At 55.7% G+C, this 25530-nt stretch overlaps 1 protein-coding gene across 3 annotated transcripts in view; it reads right to left on the bottom strand.

Annotated features, from left to right (window-relative positions):
* The window catches only part of IQSEC1 (IQ motif and Sec7 domain ArfGEF 1), a 69371-nt gene extending 44063 nt beyond the window's left edge, over positions 1-25308 (bottom strand). For 2 of the 3 annotated variants that reach the window (XM_080812362.1, XM_080812364.1), the window contains exon 1: positions 25038-25214. In XM_080812362.1, the coding sequence (XP_080668488.1) occupies positions 25038-25102 (65 nt within the window). In that variant the 5' untranslated portion in view covers positions 25103-25214. Of the gene's footprint in view, positions 1-25037 lie in introns of all 3 variants that reach the window. The other variant, XM_080812363.1, reaches the window with a different exon arrangement.
* Positions 25309-25530: the final 222 nt, after the last annotated feature.

Raw genomic sequence — 25530 nt, forward strand, 5'->3', positions numbered from 1 at the left:
CAGCTCCCCTTCCCAGGCTGTAGTCCTTCCTCCATGGTCCTGTCTTCAGACCAATGGCAACACGCTGGGTGTGACAGCCTTGGGAACAAGTGGTCTACCCTCTGCCCAGCTCTGCTTCCAGTCAACGTCACAAGGCCTGGCAGTGCCGCCCTGTGAGTGTCGAATGGGACTGTTCACGGACTCCTGGGGGAGGCAGACTCAGAGTGGAGGCGGAGGGAAGGAGCCTGCCCTGTGGTTCCAATTCTGCCCCGAGCCAGGGATGGGCTGCACATCCCTGCACTTGCCTTCCAACTTGGAGTTCAAGAATAGTATAGGACTTCCGCTCCACCAATTGGCTCTGGCCTCTGAGAACAGGCTGTGGGTATCCTGTGACAGAGGACGGCCCCTCCTGCTCCCCAGAAGCTTAAGTGTGACAAAGGTCTTTCCTGGGGGAGGAGCTCTGAGCGCTCTGCCTTCATCTGGCGGCAAATCAGGGTGGGTCGCCCCTCATTTCAAGGCCTGTCTCCCTGTCCATTATCCATGTGGGATGGACCAGATGCTTTTAAGGTGTCAGAGGAATATCCACCCTTTAAGACTCTCCTGACATCAGTTGCCCAAGAGCAGTCTCCTTTGGGCCCGCGTATCTGCGAGGGGGAGAAAGACGGGGAGAAGGATGGGGACCAGCGGAGCTAAAAATTCTCCCATTCTTTGGATAAAACTTAGAGCGATATTTCACAATAAATACTTGATGGCTTGATCCATAGTTGTATGAAAGAGAGAGGGACTCCCCTGTCAGACCTGTAGGCAGTCAATAAAGCAAGTCCACCCACAGAAAGGCGACCCAAAGCCCCCGCCTTCGCTCCAGGCTCAGGCGTCTCCCTGCCTCACCTTTTCTGGGCACCCTGTGAGCATCTCATAAGGAAGTATTTCCACCCTCACACCCCCCATACTGGAAACGCTTCAGTCAGGGGCAGAGTCTGTTTTTCCGAGCAAGAGGCTGACAGGAAACAAAATCTCATCCTTGAAGATGAGCAGCCGGGGCTCTGCTCAGAAGGTTTTAAAATAGTCTCACAACCCCGAGTTTACAGAAACACAGGGAAATTGAGGGGCGGTCTCTGTGCAAGTCCTCAGAGCAGGAAGCCCTTCTGTCGTGCCTCACGGTGGCTCCGTCAGGGAGCGGGGGGATCCAACCCTCTACCTAGGCCTTGCCCGCTGGGCCTCAGAGTAACAGTGAACAGGCAAAGGAGCATTCTTCCTGACAGCAGTGGGGACGGGGCGGGGGTCAGTCTGTGAATCTGGTCGGTTGTTGTCATTCCCTGGTGGCTGTGGTTTGGGGCAGAAGGGGCTGAGGGAAGAGAAGCAAGTGAGAAGCTACTGAACTCAAGGGCTGTATGTTGCCTGGTAGTAGGGAAGAGCCTGGCTATCTCGATGGCTGGGGTCACGAGCAGGATGTCAGCGTGGGTCCTGACATGACAGGGACATAGGTGGCTGGTGGGAAGCAAGCACTTTCTGGGCTGTGCCAGTCCCAGGATTCCGGCTCTGAGCATTACCCTGCTCCCAACTCTCTTAAGGCAGGAGGTTCTAGAACATGCTAGGGAAAGAGGGCCAAGCCTCCCCTCACAGCCAAGTAAAGGGGTCTGATGGTCACCTGCAGCCTTTCTCTTCACCATGATGCCAACTCTGGTCTCCTCTCTCCTATCAGCCCTATAGTCCAAACATACCCAGGCTCTCCCACTTCTCAGCAGATGGTCCAGACCACCATCACTGCTCTCTGGATTATCACAACAGCCTCCTCAACGGTCCCCCTGCCTCTCTCTTTCCCATGGCTACCACAATGACTCCGATAAAATAGAATATCGAGGGCACCTGGGTGGCTCAGTGGGTTAAGCCTCTGCCTTCGGCTCAGGTCATGATCTCAGGGTCCTGGGATCGAGTCCCGCATCGGGCTCCCTGCTCAGCGGGAAGCCTGCTCCCCTACCCCCACCGCCTGCCTCTCTGCCTACTTGTGATCTCTGTCTGTCAAATAAATAAATAAAATCTTTAAAACAAAACTAAACAAAAAACCCCCAGAATATCGAGTTCCTTCCTCAGTCCCATCACACTTAGAAGACACTGTCCTTGCAATGTCCTTGAACGCCTGACCTTGGCTGCTCTCATCTTGGCTCTTTTCCCCCACGCCTTGCTCATTCTGACTTCCTGACTCACTGGCTTCCTTTCTCTCCGCTCAAAGGGGTCAGGCACACTCCTGCCTCAGGGTCTTTGCACTGGCTGTTCTCTCCGTCTGGGAACACTCTTCCCCTTGTCTCTGCTATCGCCAGATTTAAAATCACAGCTCTCTCCCCCTCAAGATTCCTGGTCTCTTTCTTTGCTTTGCTTTGTTTTTCTTTTCTTTTTTTTTTTAAATCTTCAATGATGATCATCACTTCAAAACACATAATATATTTATCATGTTTTTTGGTTTGTTGTCTGTCTCCCAAGTCAGTACATAAGTTCTATAAGGGTGAAGGTAATTTTTCTGTTTTGCTTACTGATGTTTCCCAAGTGCTAACTTATGTGCCTGGCTAACAGTGCTCAGGAAATACTTGCCAAGTGAGGGAGGGCATTTCCCCATGCCTGCTGTTGGCTGAGTCCTGGAACAGCTTCTTACAGCATCCCTGCCAGACCTCCCATGTGCCCCAAACCAGTTATCTTTCTCCATCCTTACGCAGTGACCCAAGCCGGGATCCTGGCTGTCATCTCTTCAGTCCCTCCCACATAGGCAGCTCCCGCCCTGCCCCACTCAGTCTGCCACCAAGTCCTGTGAAATCTACACGAACAGTATCCCCTTGCCTGGTGCATGGGGCAGGCCTTCCACCCCACCAGAATCACCACCAGCCTCAGACCACCCTGATCGGAACCGAAATGGCCAGGCCAACCTCCTGCGGACAGCGATGACCCTGCCAAGGACACTGCCCTCTGGAACAGGAGTGGACAAAAGCGAGAAGTGCGTGAGTGCTTGCATGAAGTTTAAGAACCCGCTGTAAGCCAGAGGATAATCAGAAGCTACATGCTATTAGACATAAAAAGAGAGTCTTTTCTTAATCCGAGCCAGACAGCTCGTTCACAGAAAGATCATTTTTTTTTCAAGTGAGAATGCCCAGGGTTGACGGGTATGGGCAGCAACAGGCATTTCAGAAGTTTAAGTTGATGTAACTTTTTCAGAGTACTAGCTAGAAACAGTGATCAAGTCCACTCGATGCGGCAGAAGCTCTGGAAGAAACTGTAAAGATGTTTTACTTACTGCAACACCCTGAACCCCTCGCCCCCCTCTTGCTTAGTACTCGGCTGTGCCCCCCAGTTCCTTCCCTGGGGAGTGTGAACAGAACAGCCCTCTTGCTGTCCTCCCTCCCCACAGCAGATCAGACACCTCAGAGATCTTTGCTTTATATGATGTCCACACCTGACACAGCAGGGAGCTGGGGGTCAGGGAACCACCAGCCCCGGCCCACCCCCCCACCCCCCCAGAGCCTCCTGCACCAGCAGCCCACCCTGCACACTGCTTCTTCACCACGGCGGTTTCCCAGCTGCAGCTCAATGTCTCATCACCAGGTCAGCTCCTCTGCAGAAGCTTCTTCCACAACTTGCATCCATCAGCCAGGCCTCAACACTCTCTAGTGGGTCCTACGCCACACAACAGCATTCAGGGGTCTCTCTCAGATGCCTGGGCCATATGCAAATCAGGGAGTGGGGCGGGCACCCGTTCCAAGGGCCTGACAGTCCCTGACAGTTTAGAGTTTCTGGAACATTCTATGACAGTTAGGTGGCCATTCCCCAGCACTCTCCGAAGAGGCTCCTGGTCTAGTAATCCCTCTGCTAGATATTCACGCTAAGGAAACCAGCGAATCTGCGAAGAGATAAATACAAGGAATTTCACCGCAGTGTTGGTTCTAATTAGAAACATTTGGAAATAATTTAAATGCCCGTCAACAGGGATTGATTTAAATTACTTATATATCCATATAATGGAAACAATGTCAAGCCCAGGGGGAAGATTGGTTTGATGGCTGTTCTTCGGAGAAAGACAAGATTTTTTTGGCTGACTATAAGTTTAACATGAGCCGATGCTGTGACGCAGCTGGGAAGCCAGTCACCACCACGAATTAATACAAAACCAGAAGCCACAACAGCCCTGCGGCTGCTACAGGTGTCAGAACACAGCAGAGGACTGTGTCTCGGTGCTGCATGGACTGTCTGGAGCCCCAGAGTGCAGATCACAAAGCGGGGGCACTTGCTTGCCCCACTTTCTGCTGGCCGACATTGCTAATGGATCACAGACTCCTTCCTGCACATCTTCCAACCCAGAGTTCCACGTGACTGACCCCAGCTGGCGCGTGGCATGAACCCTACTTGCCAACCCCCAAAATTACAGTATGCCAGGAATAAACCTCCAGGTCTGGAAACCACCTCTCAACCAAAAGCTTGGACTGCCTGGCCAGGAGAAAAGCAGCCAGAGGGGAGCAAGCGAGGATGTCTACCATCAAGCCTCTGACAGACTGACAAGAGGCAGAGGGAACAGATTTCCATGGACAGAACCATGACCAAGTCTGCCCAACCTGACAACACTCTCACGTGGTTAGGGCTGCTTAGGAGGTGGTGAGCTCTCTATCACTGGAGGTGTGCAAGCTGTAGCAGGTCAGACACTTGTCAGAAATAGAGCAAAATGACTCCTCTACTGGCTAAAAGCTGCTTCGGACTGTCTGAATCTAGACCCCCACCCTGTAGCTCCCCACTGCCCTTCACTTGGGAGTAGTCTGGTTCTAAGAGGCCACACTCTGGTCCCAGCTCAAAGCCTACTTCCAGCACGGGGCCACCCCCCGCCTAGTGTGGCCCCCATTCCCACACTCTGTCACGGTGTAGATTACCTGGAGAGAGAGACAGTACGAGAGGGTCCACCCCCTGCCCTCCCAGAGTCCTGCTCCATGAGGGATGGGTCCCTTAAAGCCCCAGCCTCCTGCAAAGACAGTGACTGAGACTGGCTCTTTCCTGAGAAAGTTCCACATGTGCACAGTGGGCCTCTTGAGATGGGCCTGGCCCAGCACAGCCATCCAGATGACAGCTGGACCTACACACGGATGTGTCCCCAGTTTTCCCCTGCTGGCCTGGGCACTCGGAGCCCTGAGTCCCCGGAAAGTGTCCCCAACCTCCTCCTCCCCTTCTCCAGTTTTCCCAGCATGCCTTCCTCCGCCAGAGTCTGGCACGTGTGTTTTACCGGGGGGGGGGGGGCGGGGAGCGGATGGGTCACTACGAACAGCATCTGGAGCTTCTGGCTGCCCTAGGATGACGAAAAACACCTAAGAACAAAGAACACATTTTGAAAAGTTCCCTCTTCCCCGGCAGCATCCCTGTGGCCTTTCCACCAGGTGAGGGGGCAGGAGGGGGCTCCCTGCTGCAGCCTCTGAGTCAGAGCTCTGGGTTCTGCTGCTTATCAACTGTGTGACTGGGTGGGAATACTTCCATGTCTCAGTTTCCTTTCCTGCAAAATGGGGGCAGAGGGCCGACTTCATGCCACTGCTATGAGGCGTAACAGAGTTAACACAGAGAAGTCCTTAAAAGACTGCTTGGCTCATAAAAGGCACTTTGTAATTGCCGTCTCTGGTTACTCTGACGGACAGGGCCCAACCTACACATCCCGGCAGCTCGAAGCGGCGGGGGGGGTGGCAGACAGGCCCAGTGTGCGAGCCAGGGTCGCCCGCCTCTGCCTGCTGTGGGGCCTCTCTCTACGCGGACAACCGCCTCTGGCCATGGGCTGTAGTAGCTGGTGAGGAGGCCCTAGAGAGGGGCGGGAGAGTCCCAGAAAGGGACCCGGGCCCCATGGCCCAGACGCCACATCCTGACTCTAGCTGGGGAGTGAGTCAGGGCCGGGGGCCCTCAGCCACTCGGGTCAGGGATGTCTCTAATTATGGCCTGTGAAGTCATGAATTACTTTTCTCAAGAAAAATGTTAGTCAGAGGGCAGTCTCTGCGGGCAGAGAGGCAAGGGGGGACAGGGGGAAGCAGGGATCCTCTGGTTAGGGGGCTGGCTGTTCACCCCAACACTGATGATGCTGGTGGTAGTTACAGCTAACGTTTATGTAGTCAGCGGTCTTCTAAGCGTTCTAAGTAACTCACTTAGTCCTCTAATAAACCACCCTATGGGCACAGAGAGGAGGTTAAGCTCAACCCCAAGGGCATGGGGCTAGAACCCAGACAGTGTGGCTTGAGTCTGCACATTTACTCACTGGGCTTATGTGACTTCTTAGTCACTCACACACATGCACACACACAGGGTAGGTTAGCAGCAGTGACTCTCCTGGGAACCTGCTGGGTACAGGTGTTGTACTGAGTGTTCGAACACAGCCTGTGACCCAACTACCATCCTGGGAGCTAGGAGGGAGCTGTGCCTTCTGGGGCTCAGTGGGGCCAAGTCACTTGACCCCAAGTGGGTGTCTTGGCCACCCAGCTGCCCAGAGGAAAATCATGCAGTTGACATGCCAGGGGCCCGGGGCTGGGGTCCAGAGCCTGGAGGTCTTGGGGTTGTGTAAGGTCACGAGAGAAATAAGCCTGGGCTGCATGTGGCCAGCTATGGTCCTATCAAATGGTGTAGCCGCCCTCTTCAGAGTGGCCTGGGCCTTCTGTTGCAGGAAGGAGGGCTCTGAAAGCCTTCCTGGGTTAAACGCCCATGCCAGGAGCCTTGGTCCACACAGACTGCTGGCAGTCTGCGTGGGCCAGAGCCAAACAGCCTCCCAAAATATGGATGCCCTCATGCCTCCAGGCCTTATGGCCTCCCCCATGCTCTGCTCCCAGGGTTTCTGATTTCCAGAAAGGGAGGCTAGGCCGGGGCAGTCCCAGCCCTTACATGCTCTGTTGTGCGGCTTCTACAGCTCTTTGCTGCCCAGGGCCATATTAACTGAGGTCTATCACTCAGGCCAGGGAACGGGACGGTTTTGCTCTGTTCCAGGTCCTCGGGGAGGGATGCAGACAGACAAGGGCAGTGTCTGGGGAGGAGGTAAGGGTGGAAAGGAAAAGAAGGCCGTGTCCTCTGAGCAAGAGCAGGGAGGGCTCAGCTGGGGAACGGCAGCCTTGGGACCAGCCACAACCCCTAGATCTCTACACGGGGCAATGGGAGCAGGGAGGTCTGAGGAACCAGAGGCAGGGTGAAGGCAGCCCTACAGCTTCAGTGGATAGAGATTTTTAGCAGTCCAGCTACTGGGGAAGGGGCTGCCTTAGCAGATAGTGCCGGTGTTCCAGCAGGATCTAAAAACCAGCCTTCAGGGACTGCTGCAGCTCAGGGTGGGTCACTGCCCAAATACACTCCCCCACTATGTCCCATGGGAGCCCTTGCACAAACCATGTCCACGTATTTCATCCCTGCAATGATCCCATCGAGGAGACTCAGGATTCGTGGCTTGCCCAAGACTGCAGAGCTCGGAGCAGAGCCGGGACCCAGCTGTATGACGTTCTCCTAGTCCTTCCCACTCTGTGAAAACTCCCTGGGACAGGAGGCAGCCCCCCAGGGCTGGCCTGGCCATAGGGAGCAGGGTACAAGGACACAGATGGGTGCATTTCAAGGGAAGAGTGAGTGTGTAAAGGGACACATAGCCGGTATGCCCAGCAAGAAGGGGACAGAGGAGACTTCCCTGGGGAAGTGAGGGAGGCTCTCCACACCCTCTTCCCTCATCTTGGATAATCCAAGAGGCACCCCGGAAGGGCTTGGCGTGTGTGGGAGTCAGGTGGGTTCCTGCTTTAACAAGTTACCAAATTTGCTTTAAGGAAGATATACAGTAATCACAGAAGCACCCCCAAAACCCCCAACATCTATCTGCCCAGCACCACCCCTTGGATGACAAGTAGACCCTCTCAAAGGCAGGATGGACATGGAGCTCCTGTGCTCCCCCCAACCCTAGGCCAGCTCCTCCGGCAGCCTCCCTGACCTCGGCTGAGAGCAATGCTATTCTTCCAGCGGCTCAGGCCAAAAATCTGAGAGTAACTCCTGGCAAGTCTCTCTTCTTCACACCCCACTTTCCATCTGTCGGCAGATCTGGCTGCTCTACGTTCAGAGCAGAGGCAACCTCTGACCCACAGGGCTGCCCCCTGCCACCAGCCCGGTCTTCACTGCCCTCACCTCTTCCCTGTGCTGCTGCCACAGCCTCTCTACTATACCTTCCCCCCTTTCCCAGACAGTAGCCGGAATCCTGTTAAAGCACAATCCTGACCACGCCTCTCCTCTGATCCCAGATCACTGGGATCCAGAGCCCGAATCCTCAGAGCAACCCAGAAGACTATAACACCTGAACGAACATTCTTCCTGCTACCCCCTCCTCCCTCCATGCCCTCTTGGCCACCCCACCCAGGCCCCACTGTTACTCTACACCCCTGGCATACTCCTGCCTCAGGACATTTGCACATGCCTTTCCCTTTGCCTGGTCTCTTCTCTCAGATGGCTATCGGGTTCACTTCCTCACCTCCTTTGGCTCACCTTCTTTAAAAGCCATACCCCTCCCGGGCCCACCCTTATCCTTCCCTGCTTCATTTCCCTCTACAGCGCTCAACGGTGCCACTACACGTGGGGATGTGACCGTCTGCATGTCCGGCCCTGAGAACTGGGGCTTCCCCGCCAGGACGGGAAACTGATTCCATTACAACACAGAATTCTGGCGCTTCACTCAGGGAACACATACCGAATGCCAACTAGGTGACCGACCCCTGCCAGGCACTGTGAGTATGGCAGCGAACAGACAGACACAGCCCTGTCCTCGCAGGCACACTGGGGGATGCAACTAATTCAGAATGACAGCCGTGTTAGGGATGGGAACAGAGGAAGCGACCGGCGCTGCAGGGTGGAGGCAGCAGAGCCTCGTGCCCTGGAGGCTTCCTAGGAGGCACGCAGCCTCAGACAGGACCCAGGGAGGAGCCGTGTGGCTGTGAGGGCGAAGACAGAGCTGGGGAGGTGGGTGTCCGCGGTGTCAACAGGGATGGAGGAGTTCAGCGTGGCCTGCATGGAGGGGCGGGCAGGCCCAGAACCTGCAGGCTGAGAGCAGGGAAGGAGGCAGGGAGGACATGGCAGTGCCTGGGGGCCAGCACTGTTGACAGCCAGGTGGGGACAGTGAGAAGAGATCTATGTGGGGTTTGGTGACAAGCCACAAGACACCTGTGGGAGGAATGAGAGGAAGGACAGGCATCCTCAGGGTCCTGATGCCACCAAGTTGGTGAGGCCAGAGTCACTGAGCAGCTGAGACAGCAGAGAGCAGGGACAGGGCAACGCAAGGCTGGCACAGAGTGGGGTCAGAAGTTGGGCTGTGGCAGGGTGAGGAAAGGAGCTCGAGCAAAAGAAGCCTTCAAGGACAGTGGCTGAGAAGACAGGGGGCTTGGAGTGACAGCTGAAGGGGATTGGGGGGCTGCAAGACTGGAAGACTGGTTTTAAAGCTGGGACAGCCCCAGCCTATCTGAACGGTGACAGAAGAGGGGTGGCCCTGGGAGGAGCTCCCAGAAGGAGAGGGCACGTGGCATGGGTGGGGGTCACTGAGATTTCAGCAGGCAGCAGAAGACGTAGCCAGCTGGGGCCTCTCTTCTGGGGGTCTCACCATTTCCTGAGGGGCAAGGAGGGGGACCAGTGGGCTGCTGAGGGGGCCAGAGCCCTCCTACCAGCAAGCCGGGGCCGAGGCAGGGCAAATTTCAGGAGTCAGAGGTCTCAACCAAGAAGAAATGGGAGGTTCCCTCCAGCCTTGGAGTGGGGCCCCAGCTCCCAGCACTGACCCCTGGTCTCCATCCCCATGTCTCTTGGCTTCTGTGACCCTCTGACCTCTCAGGTGGCCCCTAAGCCCAGAACAGCTGCTCCCAGAGCAACCGCACCATAGGTGCCTGGCTGCGTCTCTGCTGACTGCCTTCTGACCTCCAGGCCAAACCCCCTCCTCCTAACTTCTCACCCTGAGCCCTGCCCTGCTGAGGCTGACATAAAGTCTGGCCTAGATGCCCCTCCCGGCTACAGCATTATCCCTAATTAGCCAGCATCCAGACCTCCAGGAGTGGCTTTTATATAGGTATAAAAATATAGGACTCTGAACAATGAACTTCTAGAAGCGGGAGGCTATTTTTAGAGCTATGCTTACTGAACCAACATCCAGCATTCCCCCAGGTTGTCAGCAGCTCCTGGCGGGGCGGGCAGGCACCAGTTAGGAGTGGCAGGGTCTTCCTGGACAGCTCAAGCATAGCAAGAAAGGGGCCGAGTGGCACAATGTCCAAGCAGGAGGGCGCACAGTGGTGGCCACTGACTCTTGCTCCCTGCCCTCGGGTCCCGAGTGCCCTACACGGCACTGCAAGTCACTTTCAATTCTGATGCTGAATGTGAGTGACAGTGGGAATCTCTAGCCCCAGCTTCCCTGAGCCTCAATTTCCCACCCGCCTGGGGTCAGAGGGAGGGGGCAGGCCGCCACTTTGAGGCAATGCGGCGGGGGTGGGGGGGAATGGTGCCCCTGGCAAGGAGCCCTGCAGACAGCTAATGCTTTGCCTAATTAGAGGGAATTATCCAGGAGGGGCCTCAGCAGTGCTCGTCCCCTGACGGGCCTTGTTCTCATCAGCGCACAGCCAGAGGGAGGACGGAAAGTCTGCTGTCCCTTGAAGCCAGTGTATATGCCAGGCGCTCGCCCTGTCCTGTCCACATGTGTTCCAAGGTCAACTTTCCGGCCCCGGGGAGGTGGTGGCTCCAGTCTCCCCAGCCCAGGCCTCACTCCTGAACATAAAGAACATCTGTCTGCCCCTGCTGGAGATGAGCTGGACTGTTCCACGGCGCAGCTGTGAGTCACTCCCACTAAAACAGCCCAGAGGACTGCAGTGGGCTTTGGAGATCGGAGTTTAGCGTCCTGGGGACAGGGAGGGGCTGGAGGGAAGCCCCAAGGACCTGCGAGCAGATCACCCTGGAATGTTCCTGATGCTGGGGGGCTCCTGTCGGGAAGAGGGTCTTGGCTGTGCAGAAACACGGTGCCCAGTGTACAGCTAGGGAAGGCCCCTCGTGGTGTGCAGGGGCCTGTGCAGGGTGTCCCCTGGAGCTTGGAGCGTGGCAGATGTGGGGGAAAGGGGTGTTCTGGGTCTACGATGCCACCTCCACTGCCTCTGTCCTGTCAAACTCCTGGGTCCCTTCACAGCACATCTCACTGACCACCTTCTTCCCTTTGATCTGTAAGTCCGTCTCCCGCCAGGAGAGCGTGGGATCTAGAAGGGTGGAGGTGTAGCTGCCTGTGCTGATTCTGTGTCTTACCAGGACTTCCCAGGGCTGCAACAGGGCGTGGTGTGAGCAGGTGCTCAGTATTTGTTGGGTGAATGACTGAATGAACGAACCAAGGAGCGAACGAGCGATGCTATTGGGGACTAAGAAGCCCACACGCACCTGGGAAGCAGCACCCCTCACTTGTCTGTGCATTCACACATGGAGAGCCCTGTGCTAGGTGTACCTCCCTGACCCCCGCAACTGTGCCCATCTTACCTTCTCCCCTGGACCAGGAGCCGTAGGACTGAACCCCTCCTGATTTCCTTTCAGACCCCTCTAGCCCACTGTCCCCTGGCACGTCACCCGGGCCCCTGGTTCACCCCCCTCCAGGGGCAGGGCTCACTCCCCTCTCATCTGTGAGCAGGAGCACCAAGGCCTAAAGGGGAGAAAGGCTTGCTGGGTCATTGACACATGGCACAGCCGTGACAAGGGCCTGTGTCCACACCCGCTCCCCTGCCTGGCAGTTGGGCCTTGGAAGTACTCAATGGCTGCAGAAACCTGCAAGTTTCTCCGAGATATGGATATGTTGCCGACACCCAGAGCACTGGTCTCCAGACCCTGAGTCACAAAGGAACAGGGGCCCCATGTAGTCTCACCCCTCAGGGACGCCTGGGCTCAGCTCCCCTGGGCCTACCTCCCACAGCCCTGGGACGCCTGTGGGGCCAGGCCGGCACTGGCGGGGCCTCAGACAGGAAGCGGGAGCAGAGTCTCACACCACAGGTTGGCAAACGTGCACTCTTACTTGGGCTGAAAGCCAGCTGGCAGAGGTGAGCCACGACGCTCTGCCTGAGGGCAGGGGCCTGGGGCTGGCGCGAACACCATGCCATCAAACCCAGCCAGGGCCTCTGCCTGGGGAGGGGCTGCTCACTTTAGTCCTGGAGAGTTCCTCAAGCTGCCTGGGATCTCACCCTACATCTGGGGACCGGAGCACCAAACCAGGGATAAGGCCCAAACCCAGCGCAAAATCAGGCCTTGATCATCAGGCCTGCAGTCAAACCCAGAATGGGCAGCCTTTCCACAGATAGCCTGTGAAAAAGCCCTTTATTCTCCCCAGCGCTATCTGGGCCAGGACCAAGGCAGGGGTGAGGCCCACCCATCCTGGACCCCGGGTCCTATCCCCAGGATAGCTGGGTGGGAGGCCCAGTGCCCACCCCGCCACTCCTCATACAGACACTGTAGACTTCACCGAGCTCTCTCGAAGACAGAGTGTCTACATGCAAGGGACTCCCAAGGTCCCCAGGCCCAAAGAGTATTTAGAAAAGCAAACAACACCAATCCCCCTGCTCCCCCCCACAGCTGTAAGAAATCACCAGTATTTAACACTAGAGGTTTTTTTTTATAATGAAAAGTCAGACTTCTGACTTTTCTTGGGGAGAGAAACAGTTCAGGATCTGGCCATACTGGGCCTATCGTCCTGCTTGATGACAGACAGAGCTGGGGACAGCCACACCCAACGGCCCAGGATCTACCCCATCCCAGTCCTCACCACTCCCTAGCACCCGCCACTCTTGCCTGCTCCTCCCCACATGTCACCTTCCTGCCTATTGAAGGCATCTGCTCTTCTTGCAAAGCTCACAGAAGATCCTTCTCAAAGAACAGTGGTCTGATCTGCAGCTCTGGGCTCAGTCATTCCCCAGGAACCTGATTTAGAACACCAAGTCCCAAGGGGCAGGACCTAAGCCTTCCCACAGCTCTGCATAACTAGTGGGAATGCGAAGGCCTTCTACTCTGCTGTATCCTCTGTTTAACTTTTTTTTTTTTCCCCTCCGTTTAACTTTTAAGAGACTCTCCCGAAGTAATACCACCACACCAGTCACAATCCAAAAGCCCACAGTCACCATAGCCACCGAGCCCCAATTTCCCAGATGTCCTTATTCCTCAGGTCCATACAACCAAGACATGATTTGAAAAGCCATCTGATATTCCCAAACCGGACTTGTAGGTGGTTTCCTGGGGTCGGAAGCCCAGCTCTGGCCCTCCTTGGCAGCCCCCTCTGCCCGTCTCTGTATCTGGAACAATGTCCTGGTGGCTCCAGGCATGCCTACAGAGGATGTGGGGAAGCTCTGGGTGGAGATCAGACCAGGTCGAGATCAGGTGGCCACTTCAGGGCTGAGTGACCTGGGGCAAGTTACCTCACCTCTCTGGGCTTCCGGCTGTCTCATCTTTGCAGTGGGTCTCACTCCCCTGCCCCACTGGCGTGACAAGAATGTGGGTCTTTGTGGGGCACACTCTGCCCCACCATTGGCAAAGCCCTGCATAGACGCGTGGAGCTGTCTCTGTTGTGGACCACACACTGAAGAAGGGCTTGATGGAGAGAGACTGCTGGGATTGCCAAGGCCAAAAAGAGGGGCTCAGGATGAGTGTTCTCCAGCCCAACACCAAACTAGGCACTGCCTACTCAGGAAACCAGAAATGTCTCTTGTGGATCTGTATGGAGCTTTATACTTTCAGAAGCCCCTTCCCCTTCATCCTACCCACTGCTCACCTGGCCTCAAGCAACAAAGTTTACAAAACAGCTTCTTTGACCATGATCTCATCTATGTATGGCATCACTCTCTTCTCTTTCTGGCTTTTTTTTTTTTTTTTTTGGTTTGTTTTATTTTTTGGCCATTTCCTATAGCCCACTCTCAGCCAGACCATCACCCCAGCTAAGCCAGGGCAGTCCTTGTTGGTTTTGAGTGCATAAAGACGACCAGAGCTTCCAACCCCAGGGCTCACTTGGAAAGATTTTTCAGAATACACACACATACACACACACACACGCAGAGCCAAAAATCTTCCTGGCTGAGCCAAATTAAATACAGAGGCCTCTAGTTATTTCCATACGCACAAAATGGGCTCAAATAAAGCAGTTCTCTGTGGCAGGCTCCAGCAGACAGGGCTGGGCCAGGCCCCAGGGACGCCCTGGGAGTGCCGGGCGGGAGGCACAGGCTGGGGAAGCTGGCTCCGGGACAGAGTGTGGGCAGAGAGGAGGAAGATGCCCGTCGTGCTGGCCTCGCTGCCTCCGGCCCACCCTGCTGGCCAGCGTCAGGCATGCAGGCCTCTCAAAGCCTGGGACAACCTTGGGCCCAGCTCTCCAGTCCCACCCCAGACCTGCACCAAGGCTAAGCTGTTCTCATGGGGCGGCGGTGGTGGTGATGGGGGTGCTGCCCTTGCCCACCCTTAACTTCCAGAAAGCACATTCTAAAATGCAAATCATTTGTGTTTTTTATGGCATCAAATTGTTGTCATGGTCCAGACCTCTGCGTGTGGTGCTGACACGCTCCTCCCACAGGCTCCCTGCCCACCTCCCAGCCTGTGGTCCGTCCTGCTGCCCACCCCCCCCCCCCAAGCAGCAGCAGTATGGTGCTGTGACTTCCAGCCAGTGGCAGTGTGCACTGCTCCCCTCCCCAAAACACATGGTACCCCACGGCAGAGGGAGAGGAGCCCAGGAGAGCCCCCAGGACTTCACTGTCCAGTTGCGAGCTCACCCTGGGAAGGGGTACATTTTAGCATCTGTGTCCCTAGGAGTTCAAATCCATGTGTGAAGTGACTGACCCAATTACTGGACAATCTGATGATGGTGCAAAGAATGCTACAATGACAACAACAGATGCTCCGAGCACTTTGCACCGAACCATCTCCTAGCATCCTCTGATGACTTTTACTTTTTAAAGCAGTTTCAGGTTCACAGAAAAACTGAGCAGAAAGTAGAGATTTTGCATATTTTCTGTGCACCACCCCCCCAATGCAACCTCTCCCACTCTCAATACCCCCACCCCCACTGTGGTACATCTGTTAATCCATGGACCTCCGCTGACACAGCAGGATGCCCCCAAGTCCACAATTCACATTAGGGTTCCCTCTGGATTTTACAGATATCCCCCATTTGAGACAGATGTGGAATCCTCTCCCCATTTCGGGGATGGAGAAACTGACACGCAGCAGGGTCATGTAACTTACTGTGAGGCCCATGCCACTCACACGGTGCGGGGAGGGGGTGTGAGGAGAGGGCAGGCTGAGCAGGACCCTGGGCCCAGCACTTCATCCCTCCCCCCAACCTCCACATGCTCTCCCCTCTGCAGGGAAAACGCACCCACTCCAGCTGCCCACCCCCCTCCTCCTGCGCTCTCAGGACCTATAGCATAACAGCATACCCGGGACTGGCCCCCATCTGCATCCCGTCCCAAGCAGGCATGCAGAAAGGGTCTGGGGGAAGGACAAAGGCCCAGAGTAGGGAATGCCTCCCGCCCTCCACCCTCCTGCACCTGCAGCTTTGACACACAGCCCTTCCCTGTAGACTGCCTGTCTGGCATGTGGCAGAGAGGGGCTGTGTGATCTTGGGTAAGTGCCTTTTCTTCTCTGTGCCTCTGTTTCTCAGCCATCAAATGGGGAGTATTGTCTATGTCACAAATGATAATGCAGACACAAATCCTCAGCCGGGGCCCTGCTACCCAAAAGGGCTCAGGTAGCTGTTGTTACTATCACAACATAGGACCATTGTTCCCCACAGTGCAAGGGGGTCCTGGGGGTGAAGGGAGGGGTTGTAAGGCTGTGAGCCTGCAACAGTGGGAAAAGGCCTCAAGGAGCACCCTTTGTTCAGAAGGTAGGCACCTGTCCACCTGACCCAACCCCAGCGTCTGCACCTGAGGACAGTGAGGGGTGAGCAGACAGGGCTTGGTCACTGCTCAGAGCAGGACTGGGGTGGGACTCAGTCCCGCTGCCTGTTTTTTTTTTTTTTTTTTTTTAACCTAAACTTGGTTGAGGGCCCTCTGTGTGCCAAGCACTGTGTAAGATATTAGGTGTAGTAATGATACTATTTCTAAGAATATATTAGAATACTATTGAACTAATATAGCTATTGCCACTAAAATTTACTGAGCACCTGTCATGGGCCAGGCTTCAAAAGCTGCGTCGTTAGAAGCTGTGGATGGAAGAGACCACAGGGTGAGCAGGAAAGACGGCCTTGGCAGAGGCTTTAGGGAACCACAGTGCAGACACGGTGTCAGGGGAGGAATGGGAGGGCCTGGTCTCTTCAGCCGAGAAGACTGCTCCGAGTGTGTGCCCAGAGGCCAAGTGAGTTGAGGGGTCAACCCGTCTCGGGGCAAAGGCAGGTGTCACCCCCTGACTCTACCACCCGGCAAGCGGCAATAAGGGGGGTAGAGGCAGGGCCCATGGGGACACTCAGCAGAGAGCCCAGGTCCTGCCCAGGGAGCCTAGGCATGAAGGCAGATGGCTTAGGCACTCCTGACCTGAAACCAGTCCTTCCCCCAGGAAAGCCCTGCATGAGGGGGATGGCACAGGCCTGGCCTCCCCTGGCAGGGGAGGTTGCAGGTTGCAGATACATGGTCTCCAACACAGACTTCCCTGAATGCCGCGGGCACTATTTGGTCTACGAAGCTGGGAGACTGGACCCGGCTCCCGCTTCCCCAGTTGGGCCACACAGCCAAGGGCTGTTGAGGGAACTTAAGGGTTCTGTCCCAGGAACCCACTCCCAGCAACTTGACATCTCCACCTCCACAGGACAGGTCCCTGATTACAAACATCAAAACGTCTGGTATGTGTCTTAAAATAACATGGGATCAATGAAATACAATTGCCCATGGGGGTTACCCTACCATTCTCTCTACTTCTGTATATGGTTCAAAGAGTCCATAAGGAGGGGCGCCTGGGTGGCTCAGTCATTAAGCCTTTGCCTTTGGCTCAGGTCATGATCTCAGGGTCCTGGGATCAAGTCCTGCATCGGGCTTCCTGCTCGGCGGGGAGCCTGCTTCTCCCTCTCCCACTCCCCCCGCTTGTGTTCCCCCTCTCACTGTGTCACTCTCTGTCAAATCAATAAATGAAATATTAAAAAAATAATAAAGAAAATAAGAGTCCATAAGGAAAAGTTCAAAATAGTGCTAAGAAGCCACTGCCCTCCTCAAGGCTTTCCCGGGTCATTCTGCCATTTCTTACTAAGTAGGAAAACAAAAACAAAATCGCAAACCCTGCCCATTTAAATTATGGCTCTTAGAAAAGTCAATGGCCCCAAAGGAACAGAGAATTGGAGTTTGTGCGGCTGCACAACACCCCCTCACCCCCCGGCCCTCCTCTGGTAACAGCAGAGGAAAGAGCCGCTTCCCCAAACACTTCCTCTCCAACCCCCCGCACGGGACTCACTGCGCTTCGGGATCCAGTCCAGGGCCTACCCCAGGAAATCACGGCAGGAACAAATGTAGTTGATAGCAGTCAGTAAGAATCATAGGAACAACCAGCATTTACTGAACACCTATAAGCCCGGCACTGTTCTAGCTCCTCCTTTCTTGTATTCTCTGTGGAAAATCCTCCTAGGGAATGTGGAGGACAGTTCTTATAACCAGAGGACCTCCTGGGGCTGGTACACACCGTTTCTGGGATTCAAGACCACTTGCCAGAGCTTCCAAGGGTGTTCTCTGTGGTCTCGGCCAAGTGACAACACACCGCTACGCCCATCCAAGGGCTGGCGCCCGGCAGGGCCCAGCAGGTTCTCTCCACTCTTTGATCTTCCTGCCCCTATCTCACCCTCCATTCTAAGGCCCACACCCTCCAACCCTCTAACGAAGTCAGGGAGCAGGAAAGACACACGAACCAGAATACCAAATCTACTTTCTGCATAGCTCAGACATGATTTTCATTTTTGCCTTAGTTTCCTTGTCTGTAAAGTGGGAATAATACCAACAACATCGTAAAGTCTCTGGGGCGGGTTCAAATAAGGTAAGTATGTGTAAAATTCAAAGGCCACCCAAGTGTCAGATATTATCATTTTTTTTTTTTTTAAAGATTTTTTTTTTTTTTTTTTTTTTATTTATTCATTTGACAGACAGAGATCACAAGTAGGCAGAGAGGCAGGCAGAGAGAGAGGAAGGAAAGCAGGCTTCCTGCCGAGCAGAGAGCCCGATGCGGGGCTCGATCCCAGGACTCTGGGATCACGACCCGAGCCGAAGGCAGAGGCTTTAACCCACTGAGCCACCCAGGCGCCCCAGATATTATCATTTTTATTCTGTAGCCTGTTCCAGCTCTAGTATCAAACCCGTGCCAACTCCAGACCCATCACAAACAGCCGTGGCTTCGACCAAAGCCAACTGAACCCTGTCCCCTTCTGCCAGCATGTAGTAGGCACCTGCTATGTCTGCTACCGATAACCGCCTTTCCCTCCACGATCCCCACTTGGCAGATAAGGATCACAGAGGGGACCACCTTGCCCGGGCCACTTGTTCAGAGAGGGGCAGAACTGGGACTCAGGCCAGGTTTCTCCAGCCCAAACACCACTGTCTTTCCACTGTAGCCAGCTGCCTCTCTGTCTGGAGGCTGGAGCCGGCTAGGGAGGGCAGAGCAGCACAGTGAGGGTCCTGAGGCAGGGCTCCAGAGCTCTTAGCCCCATTAGGCGCCGGAAGCAGCCCCAGTGGGACGAGGATGCCAGAGTTGCCTAAGTACCAGAGCTCAGCACCGGCCACCAGCTGAGGACTCCGGACGCCCTGCCACCCTGCTTTACCTCGGCACTACGGGGCTGGAGCATCAGCCTCAGTGTCTCCAGGCGGGTGTCTCCATCGTCCCGGGTGTAGGCTGCTTGCCCGTCCAAAGAAATCTTCACGCTAGCTGAGAGCCAAGTCCCCTTACTTTGCAATTTTTCCAATCCATGGGCAAAGTGATTTCTAAAACACTCTGGACCACCCTCTCTTAGCAGGCTACAAGCACCTGCACATGACCATGGGCTTTAGTTCCATGTCACCAAGTCTACGACCTGTCTCACTCCCGGGTACCATCACCTTGCACACGAGCAACACCCTACCCTCACTTGGCTCCCCCCAAACTACCACCCCTCTTCTTCCTTCATGTTCTTACCCCTGGCCTTGTCTGTGGCCAGAAGGAGAGACGACGCATTCCTGTCTAGCAACACATTTCCCTTGAACAAGTACCATGGTCCAGTTTCCCCACAGTTGGACTTGGCAGCCCTGACGTCACAGCTAAAAGCTACCGCCTCTCAGATATTAACTGTGTACCCTTTAAGCACTTCATGAGGATTAACAACAACTCCATGAGTTCCTCCTGTCACTGGCAGTTTACAAATGGGGAAACCGAGGCACAGAAAGCCCAAGGAACATGCTCAAGATCATGGAGAGTGTGAGAAGCTGGGGTTAGGGTTAAAGGCAGGCTGATGACAGAATCTGTCCCACTCCCCACAACACTGGGTCAAACACCCTCCCTCAGCGAATGACCACAAGTGTCACGAAGCTCACCCCCTTCACAGGTGGGAAACTGAGGCCCAGGAAGGGGATGGGAGGAGGTGACTGATGCCAGGGCTTCTAGGGAGGCTGAATGCCAAAAACTAGTTAGAGCGAGCTCTTCTCAGCCCTCTGGAGGGAGAGACCTTCCAAGCTTAGTAATAATCAGGATAAATAGTGACAACTACAGTGACTATAATTAACATTTATTGAGCACTCACTATAAAACAATAAGGCACCATTTTAAATGTTTCACGTGTACTTATGTCATTCATTCTTGTACCACCTAGCCTAGCCTCTCAACCAGAAGTAGAAAAGCAAACACCATTTGCTTCTGTCTTTTAAATCAGCCACTGGGGAGAAAGTATTCATGTTGGTGGACAGACCTGGACCAACTCAGCCAACAGGCGATTCTGGGGAGCCTGAATGGGGAGGCTGCCTTGTAGGTGGGGACTCCTCCAAATTAATAGTCCTTCTCTCTCATGGGAGCAAGTTCAGCAGCCCACATGCATGTGTGTCCTCTAATGACGTCAAAGGCCTTGGCCTTGGGTTTCCTCCCCACGCAGAAGCTGGCTATGTTTGCAAGGGGCCTGCAGAGAGTCTGGGGATGGATGACTTTGTCACCGACACCCTGTTCCTTGCTGCGGCTGGCCTGGGGCAAGTGTGTTACCCTCAGAATGCACAAGTGGTCAGGGCCAAAGGGCACTATCTCAGAACCCCACCAGAGTGTATGGGTAAGGAGCTCTTGGGGCCTGTGGGGTCTGGCAAGACAACAGGAGACCCCAGAGGGTGGTCCTCAAACCAGTCTAAAGGTGGGACATTTTGGAAATGCTGACACCAGGGGATCCCAGGCACCTACCTGTTCCATGGCTTGGGAAAGATACGAAAGGCTCCCTTTATGATGGTGACAGATCTTGCTAAAGATTACTTAACCCCAGAGGAGGCACAGCCTGGCTATGAAGAGCAGAGACCCCAAAGCCAGGCGGACTGAGTTCAAATTCCAGCTCCAAGGCTTACTGGCCAGTGACCCTGGGCAAGTCACACAACCGTCCCCCAACTGTTCCCCCAAGTGGGGACAGAGCCCTTACTCACAGACTACTTTGAGAATTAAGTCCTTTGCGCAGAGCTGAATGGCAACCACTGCGATTACTATTATTATACTGACCTTTGAACAAAGAGGAAAAAACAAATGTGGTCATAGTTTCCCCACCCAGACAGACAAGGAGGGGACTCTTGCTATGGCTCTACATCTGGGCCTCCGGTTCACATTAAATGCTCGCCATGTTAGGAAGGCGCAAAGCAAGGAAATAAAATAGAAAAAATGACCCTTTCCATCAAGGAGCAGGGAAGCAAAAGCTACGTTCAAAGAAAGCATAAAAAGATATCCAAGTCAGAGAGGCTAGAACCGTGCCTTAGCCCCTTCAAGGACAAGAGATTTCACAAAAAGCCACGTAGCTCCAGAAACCAGCAAAAAAGATGACTGTGAGGAACCACTTTTAACTCAGTAGTCACTTCTCAAGAGAAGAGGTGGTGATGAGGCTGGTGTTGCTGGCTACTGGCTACTGGGCCAGGGATCGAATAGGTGTGAGTCACCAGGCAAAGCCGCATATCCCCTGTGGGGAGGTAATTCTTAGTTCCATTTCATGGATGAGAAAATCAAGGCTCAGATGGGGGAGGCCCCCTCACCAAAGCCACACAGCCGGGGAAAGGCAGAGTAGGCTTTGTGGGACCCCACCTGTCCGGGTTCTGTGATACACAGTTTCACATGACGAACCTTGGTTCCTCTCCATCTAGCCCAGGGCCTGGCACAGAGTAGGTGCGCGGTAGCTAGGGAGTGAAGAGGGGAACACAGGAAGTACAACAACGGGTCCCACGCATCGCTCCTGAGAACAAAGCACCCCCACGCCCAGGGGAGCACGCATGCAGCCTCGGGTGCAGTCACTTGCTGCTGCCTGGCTGTGCCTACCACGTGGCCGGGCGCTGTGCTGGGCAGGCATCGGAGCACACAGGCCTCAGGGCTTAAAGGGGCACTTGCCCCTTTAGGGGGACAGCCACAGCAGCCAGCCGAGTGGCAGGTCCAGGGGTCACTGTGCCATGCTACCCACCATAATCACCATCCACTGCTCCTCGGCAGTAGCTCAGACAGTGGGAGTGGCCAGATTCTCGAAGCCTGCACCAATTAATTCTTCAAGAGCCTTAATGGGCCTTTAAAGTCATTAGGATTTGCTTTTGAGGACGAATGATAAATCACACTCAACAGCCTTGGCACATCCTCCCCCACCACGGCACATACACACACTTCTACTGGGGACCTGGGCCACCTCTGTGGAGCTCTCCCCGGGCCTCTGGCCTGCTGCAAGCCCACTGGGCAGACATTCCACGCGTCATCGCAATTCAGAGGAAATTTACAAAAGGGGAAGGAAGAAAATCCCATGGGTCACTGGCAGCGGGAAGAGCAGAGTGCTGACCTGGACAATCATCACTCGGACCGGAGGCCTGGGGCTGGCCAGCATGGCGAGGGCTGTCAGACATGTCCTCATGCATCTCTGTGAAGCTGGGTACCAGTCCCTTCCGGAGGGGGAAACTGAGGCTCTGAGGTGGTGTAGTAACTTGTATAACGTCACAAAGCTGAGCTGGGATTTGAAACGCAGTCTGTTTCTCTTCTTTGCTGATGCCCTGAGCTGCCCCTGGCCTCAAAGATTCTCCTGGCAAACCAAGATCCCTCGTCCCACAGAGTTTGGCCAGCTAACACACACACACATGTGCACCTGAGCTCCCAGAGCCCGGGGTGGGGGTGGGGGGCTGTTCAGTCCCTTCCAGAAACACCTATTTGCCCAGTCATCATACGGTTTGATGGTGCAGCTGTCAGTCTCGTCCATGTTTTTGAACTGAAGCTGTGTAAATATTAGCACAGCTAGTTCATAGTCCGACTTCCTTGAGCGAAAGCCTGAAAATCCTGGCCGGGCTGGCAGGGGCCCTCCAGAGGCCCTCCGGCAGAACATGTGGGTTCTCCTCCAGGCTCCCCTGGTAACAGCCTGGTCAGGTCACTGGATTCCCTATCTTAACATGCCCATTTAGAAAGGGACGGTGGGGAGAGACCTGGGCTGCTTCGAGGCTCAAAGAGCAGGGCACTTAAATGCTGCCATACAAAGGGGGCCACGTGTGCTGTCAGGGTGCTTACGGGGTGGCATGGCTGTTCCTGGAGGGGTTATCTTAGATCTGTTACAGACTGGGGGTCTCCTGAGGTCTCTGGAGCATGCTGGATACTTCCTGGGCTTAGAGAGGGAGAGATGGCCAGCTGGGAGGGCTCTGGGTGGGGGGCAAGCTGGCCAGCCTCTGCAGGTCAGGAGCTGGGCTGATTCTCTGCCCCTCACCCCCCACCACCCCGCTTTCTTTGGAACTGCATACCAGGCACTCTGGAGCAAATGTGATCCCACCTGCTCTGAGGCCGAAGGGCGAACCTTGGGTTGTGCTGCAGAAGGGCTTCTCAATCTCCAGGACACCTGGTCTGTGCTCTGAGACTGGGGGAGCAGCTGTTCATCAACCAACTCTGACAACAAAAGGACTCAAGCCGGCTTCCCTGCAGCTAGAAGGTTTAGAGTAGATGTGAAGAAGGACTTCCAATAAGAAGGGATGCAGGACTGGGAAATATGCCAAAGTGGTCCCTATGGACATCCCAACTGGAAGGGTGACACTGGAGAGGTCTCAAGCAGGGGCACCGGGGACACCCCGCAGTCTCTCTCAGCTGGGAGCGGGAAAAGAGACATCGTCTGCGGAGGATGCCGACTGTGTCCCCACGAGTGTGCTGGCCTTGCAGGGACAAGCACTCTGAGTTTTGCTCACTGCTATGTCTCCAGTGCCTAGACAGGGAAAGCTCACAGCAGCTGCTCCATAAACCGCAGAGCCCTGGTGCCGACAAGACTTAATGCTCAGCCTCAGTTTGCTCTCCTGCGATATGGGGATGCCGGAGCCACAAGGATAAGAATGCAAATGCGATACCGGGTGGGACAGCTGTGTAAGACAGTAACACGTGTGCAATATGAATATTGTGACCCCCATTCTCGGACTGATGCCACGGATCCCAGACAGCTGGCCTTGCAGCTGCAGCTTGCCCAGCCTCCGCCCCCCAGACACAAAGAAGCCACAGGTTCTTGGGAACCACACCCCCACAACCCCACTCGGAGCTTCAGGCCCAGAGTCCCAGGCCCCTGGGGCGAGGACTGGGCCAGAGGGGAACATATGCATGTTCTCAGTTCAACTGCCAGACACACGCTGCAGAATTTTTGAACTCAGAGATCAAACGGCTGCAGGTGGTTTGCCCCCCAAGCCTCAGGGGGCCCGACACAAGCCAAGTCAGCTTGTCAACAAATCCTCTCCGCCCCACAGCCTGGCTCCTCCAAGGGGCCTGCAGACAGCTCAGGGGGCAGCTGTGCTGGCGAGCGGTGCAAGGAAATCGATATTCCCAGCACATACACACTCTCTCTCCATAAATACGGGCCCTTGGACACTCAGGCAGCCACCCACAGGCCCCAAAGCAGGAAAGCGCTGGTCTTTGGGACATACATTCATCCCCCCACCCCTCCACCTCTCTCACCAAGACTCCATCCCTGACCACACCAGGCGCATTAAAAACACCCAATCACACTAGCAGACCCTTCCCAGCCGCACTCATCCCGACAGCAGCAGCCACACAGATCTCAACCCCCCCAAGGGCTCCAGGTTCTCCAGTGCCCTCCTGGGTCCTCCCTCTTCCCCACCACGCCCCCGAAGCACACCTGGATCACCTGTGCACAGTCTGTGAAAGAATCCCTCAAACCCCCACACACTTGCTCAGGGTCTCCCCAACAGAGCTGACGCAAAACCCTGGACACAGGCCCAGGGGCTGGCATAACTAGGCCCCCAGAAAGACTCCCTGGCAGCCTCAGCCTGCCCCAACCAGATGCAAGCACAGACACCCAGACACCCGCCGGCCACACTCCAACTCACACACTTCATCCAGTCCACGGGCTCCTGCCTGGCACCGGATACCCACGGTTTCTCCCATGGAAACTCACCCCCACACAAGCTCCCATCCCGACACTCACTTGGGAGCGAGTGCGCACATGCACACACACACACACACACGCGCACACACACACACACACACACTCCTGTCCTGACAGCGTCTCTTTCTCACACACACAAACTCAGGTCCCTGGGCTGGTTGCACACATACTATTACAGCCACGCTCCACCCTCCCTCACACACAGGCACTCATCACACACATTCTGACAGTCTCACGCACCCCGGCACACCCATCCCCGCAGCCTCTCTGGCACACACTTACACTTAGAGCCCCAGCAGGCTCTAACGAACCGGGGCACAACAACACAGGACCCGGCTCTCTCACAAAACCACAACATACCGCCCGCAGCTGTGCAATGACTGGGGTTCTGCTGGCACCCCACCCTGCCCCGCCAGGCCATGTCCGTGAAGCCCCTCCCCAAGGCCCTGTCGCCCGAGCCCCGGCGCCAACCCCCGCCCCCCCACGCCATCCCCCCGACCCACGGCCACGGGCTTACCCGCTGTCAAGCTCCAGCTCCAGCAGGGACTGGGTCCGCTCGGAGTTGCAGTGCAGGCACCACATGGCGGCCGCGGCGGGAGTTGACGGGGCCGAGCGCCCGGGACCCAGGCCCCGCCGAGCGCTGCCGACTCCTGCCGGGGCGGCAGATCCCGGGACCGACACCCGACCACCGAGAGACCTGACCACCCACCACGCGACCACCTCGGGTCGCCCGGCCCGGTGCCCGCCGGTTCCCGCTGCTCCCGGCTCTAGTCCTAGCCCCAGGCCGGCCAAACCCTCCACTCCACCGTCGCCGCCGCCACCGCCACCCGCCCGCCTGGCGCAGAGCGAGGCCCGGCCGGAGGAATGTGGCCCGGGAGGGGGCGGGGCCAAGGGCGGGCCCGAAGTCCGGACTGCGCCCGGTGGGCGGGGCTGCGCGGAGCCCCTTGGGGAAGCGCGGGGGCGGGGCTGCGCGAAGGGGGCGGGGCTGCGCGAAGGGGGCGGGGCGATCA

The sequence above is a fragment of the Martes martes genome (assembly GCF_963455335.1).
Source record: "Martes martes genome assembly, chromosome: 1".
Lineage (NCBI taxonomy): Eukaryota > Metazoa > Chordata > Mammalia > Carnivora > Mustelidae > Martes > Martes martes.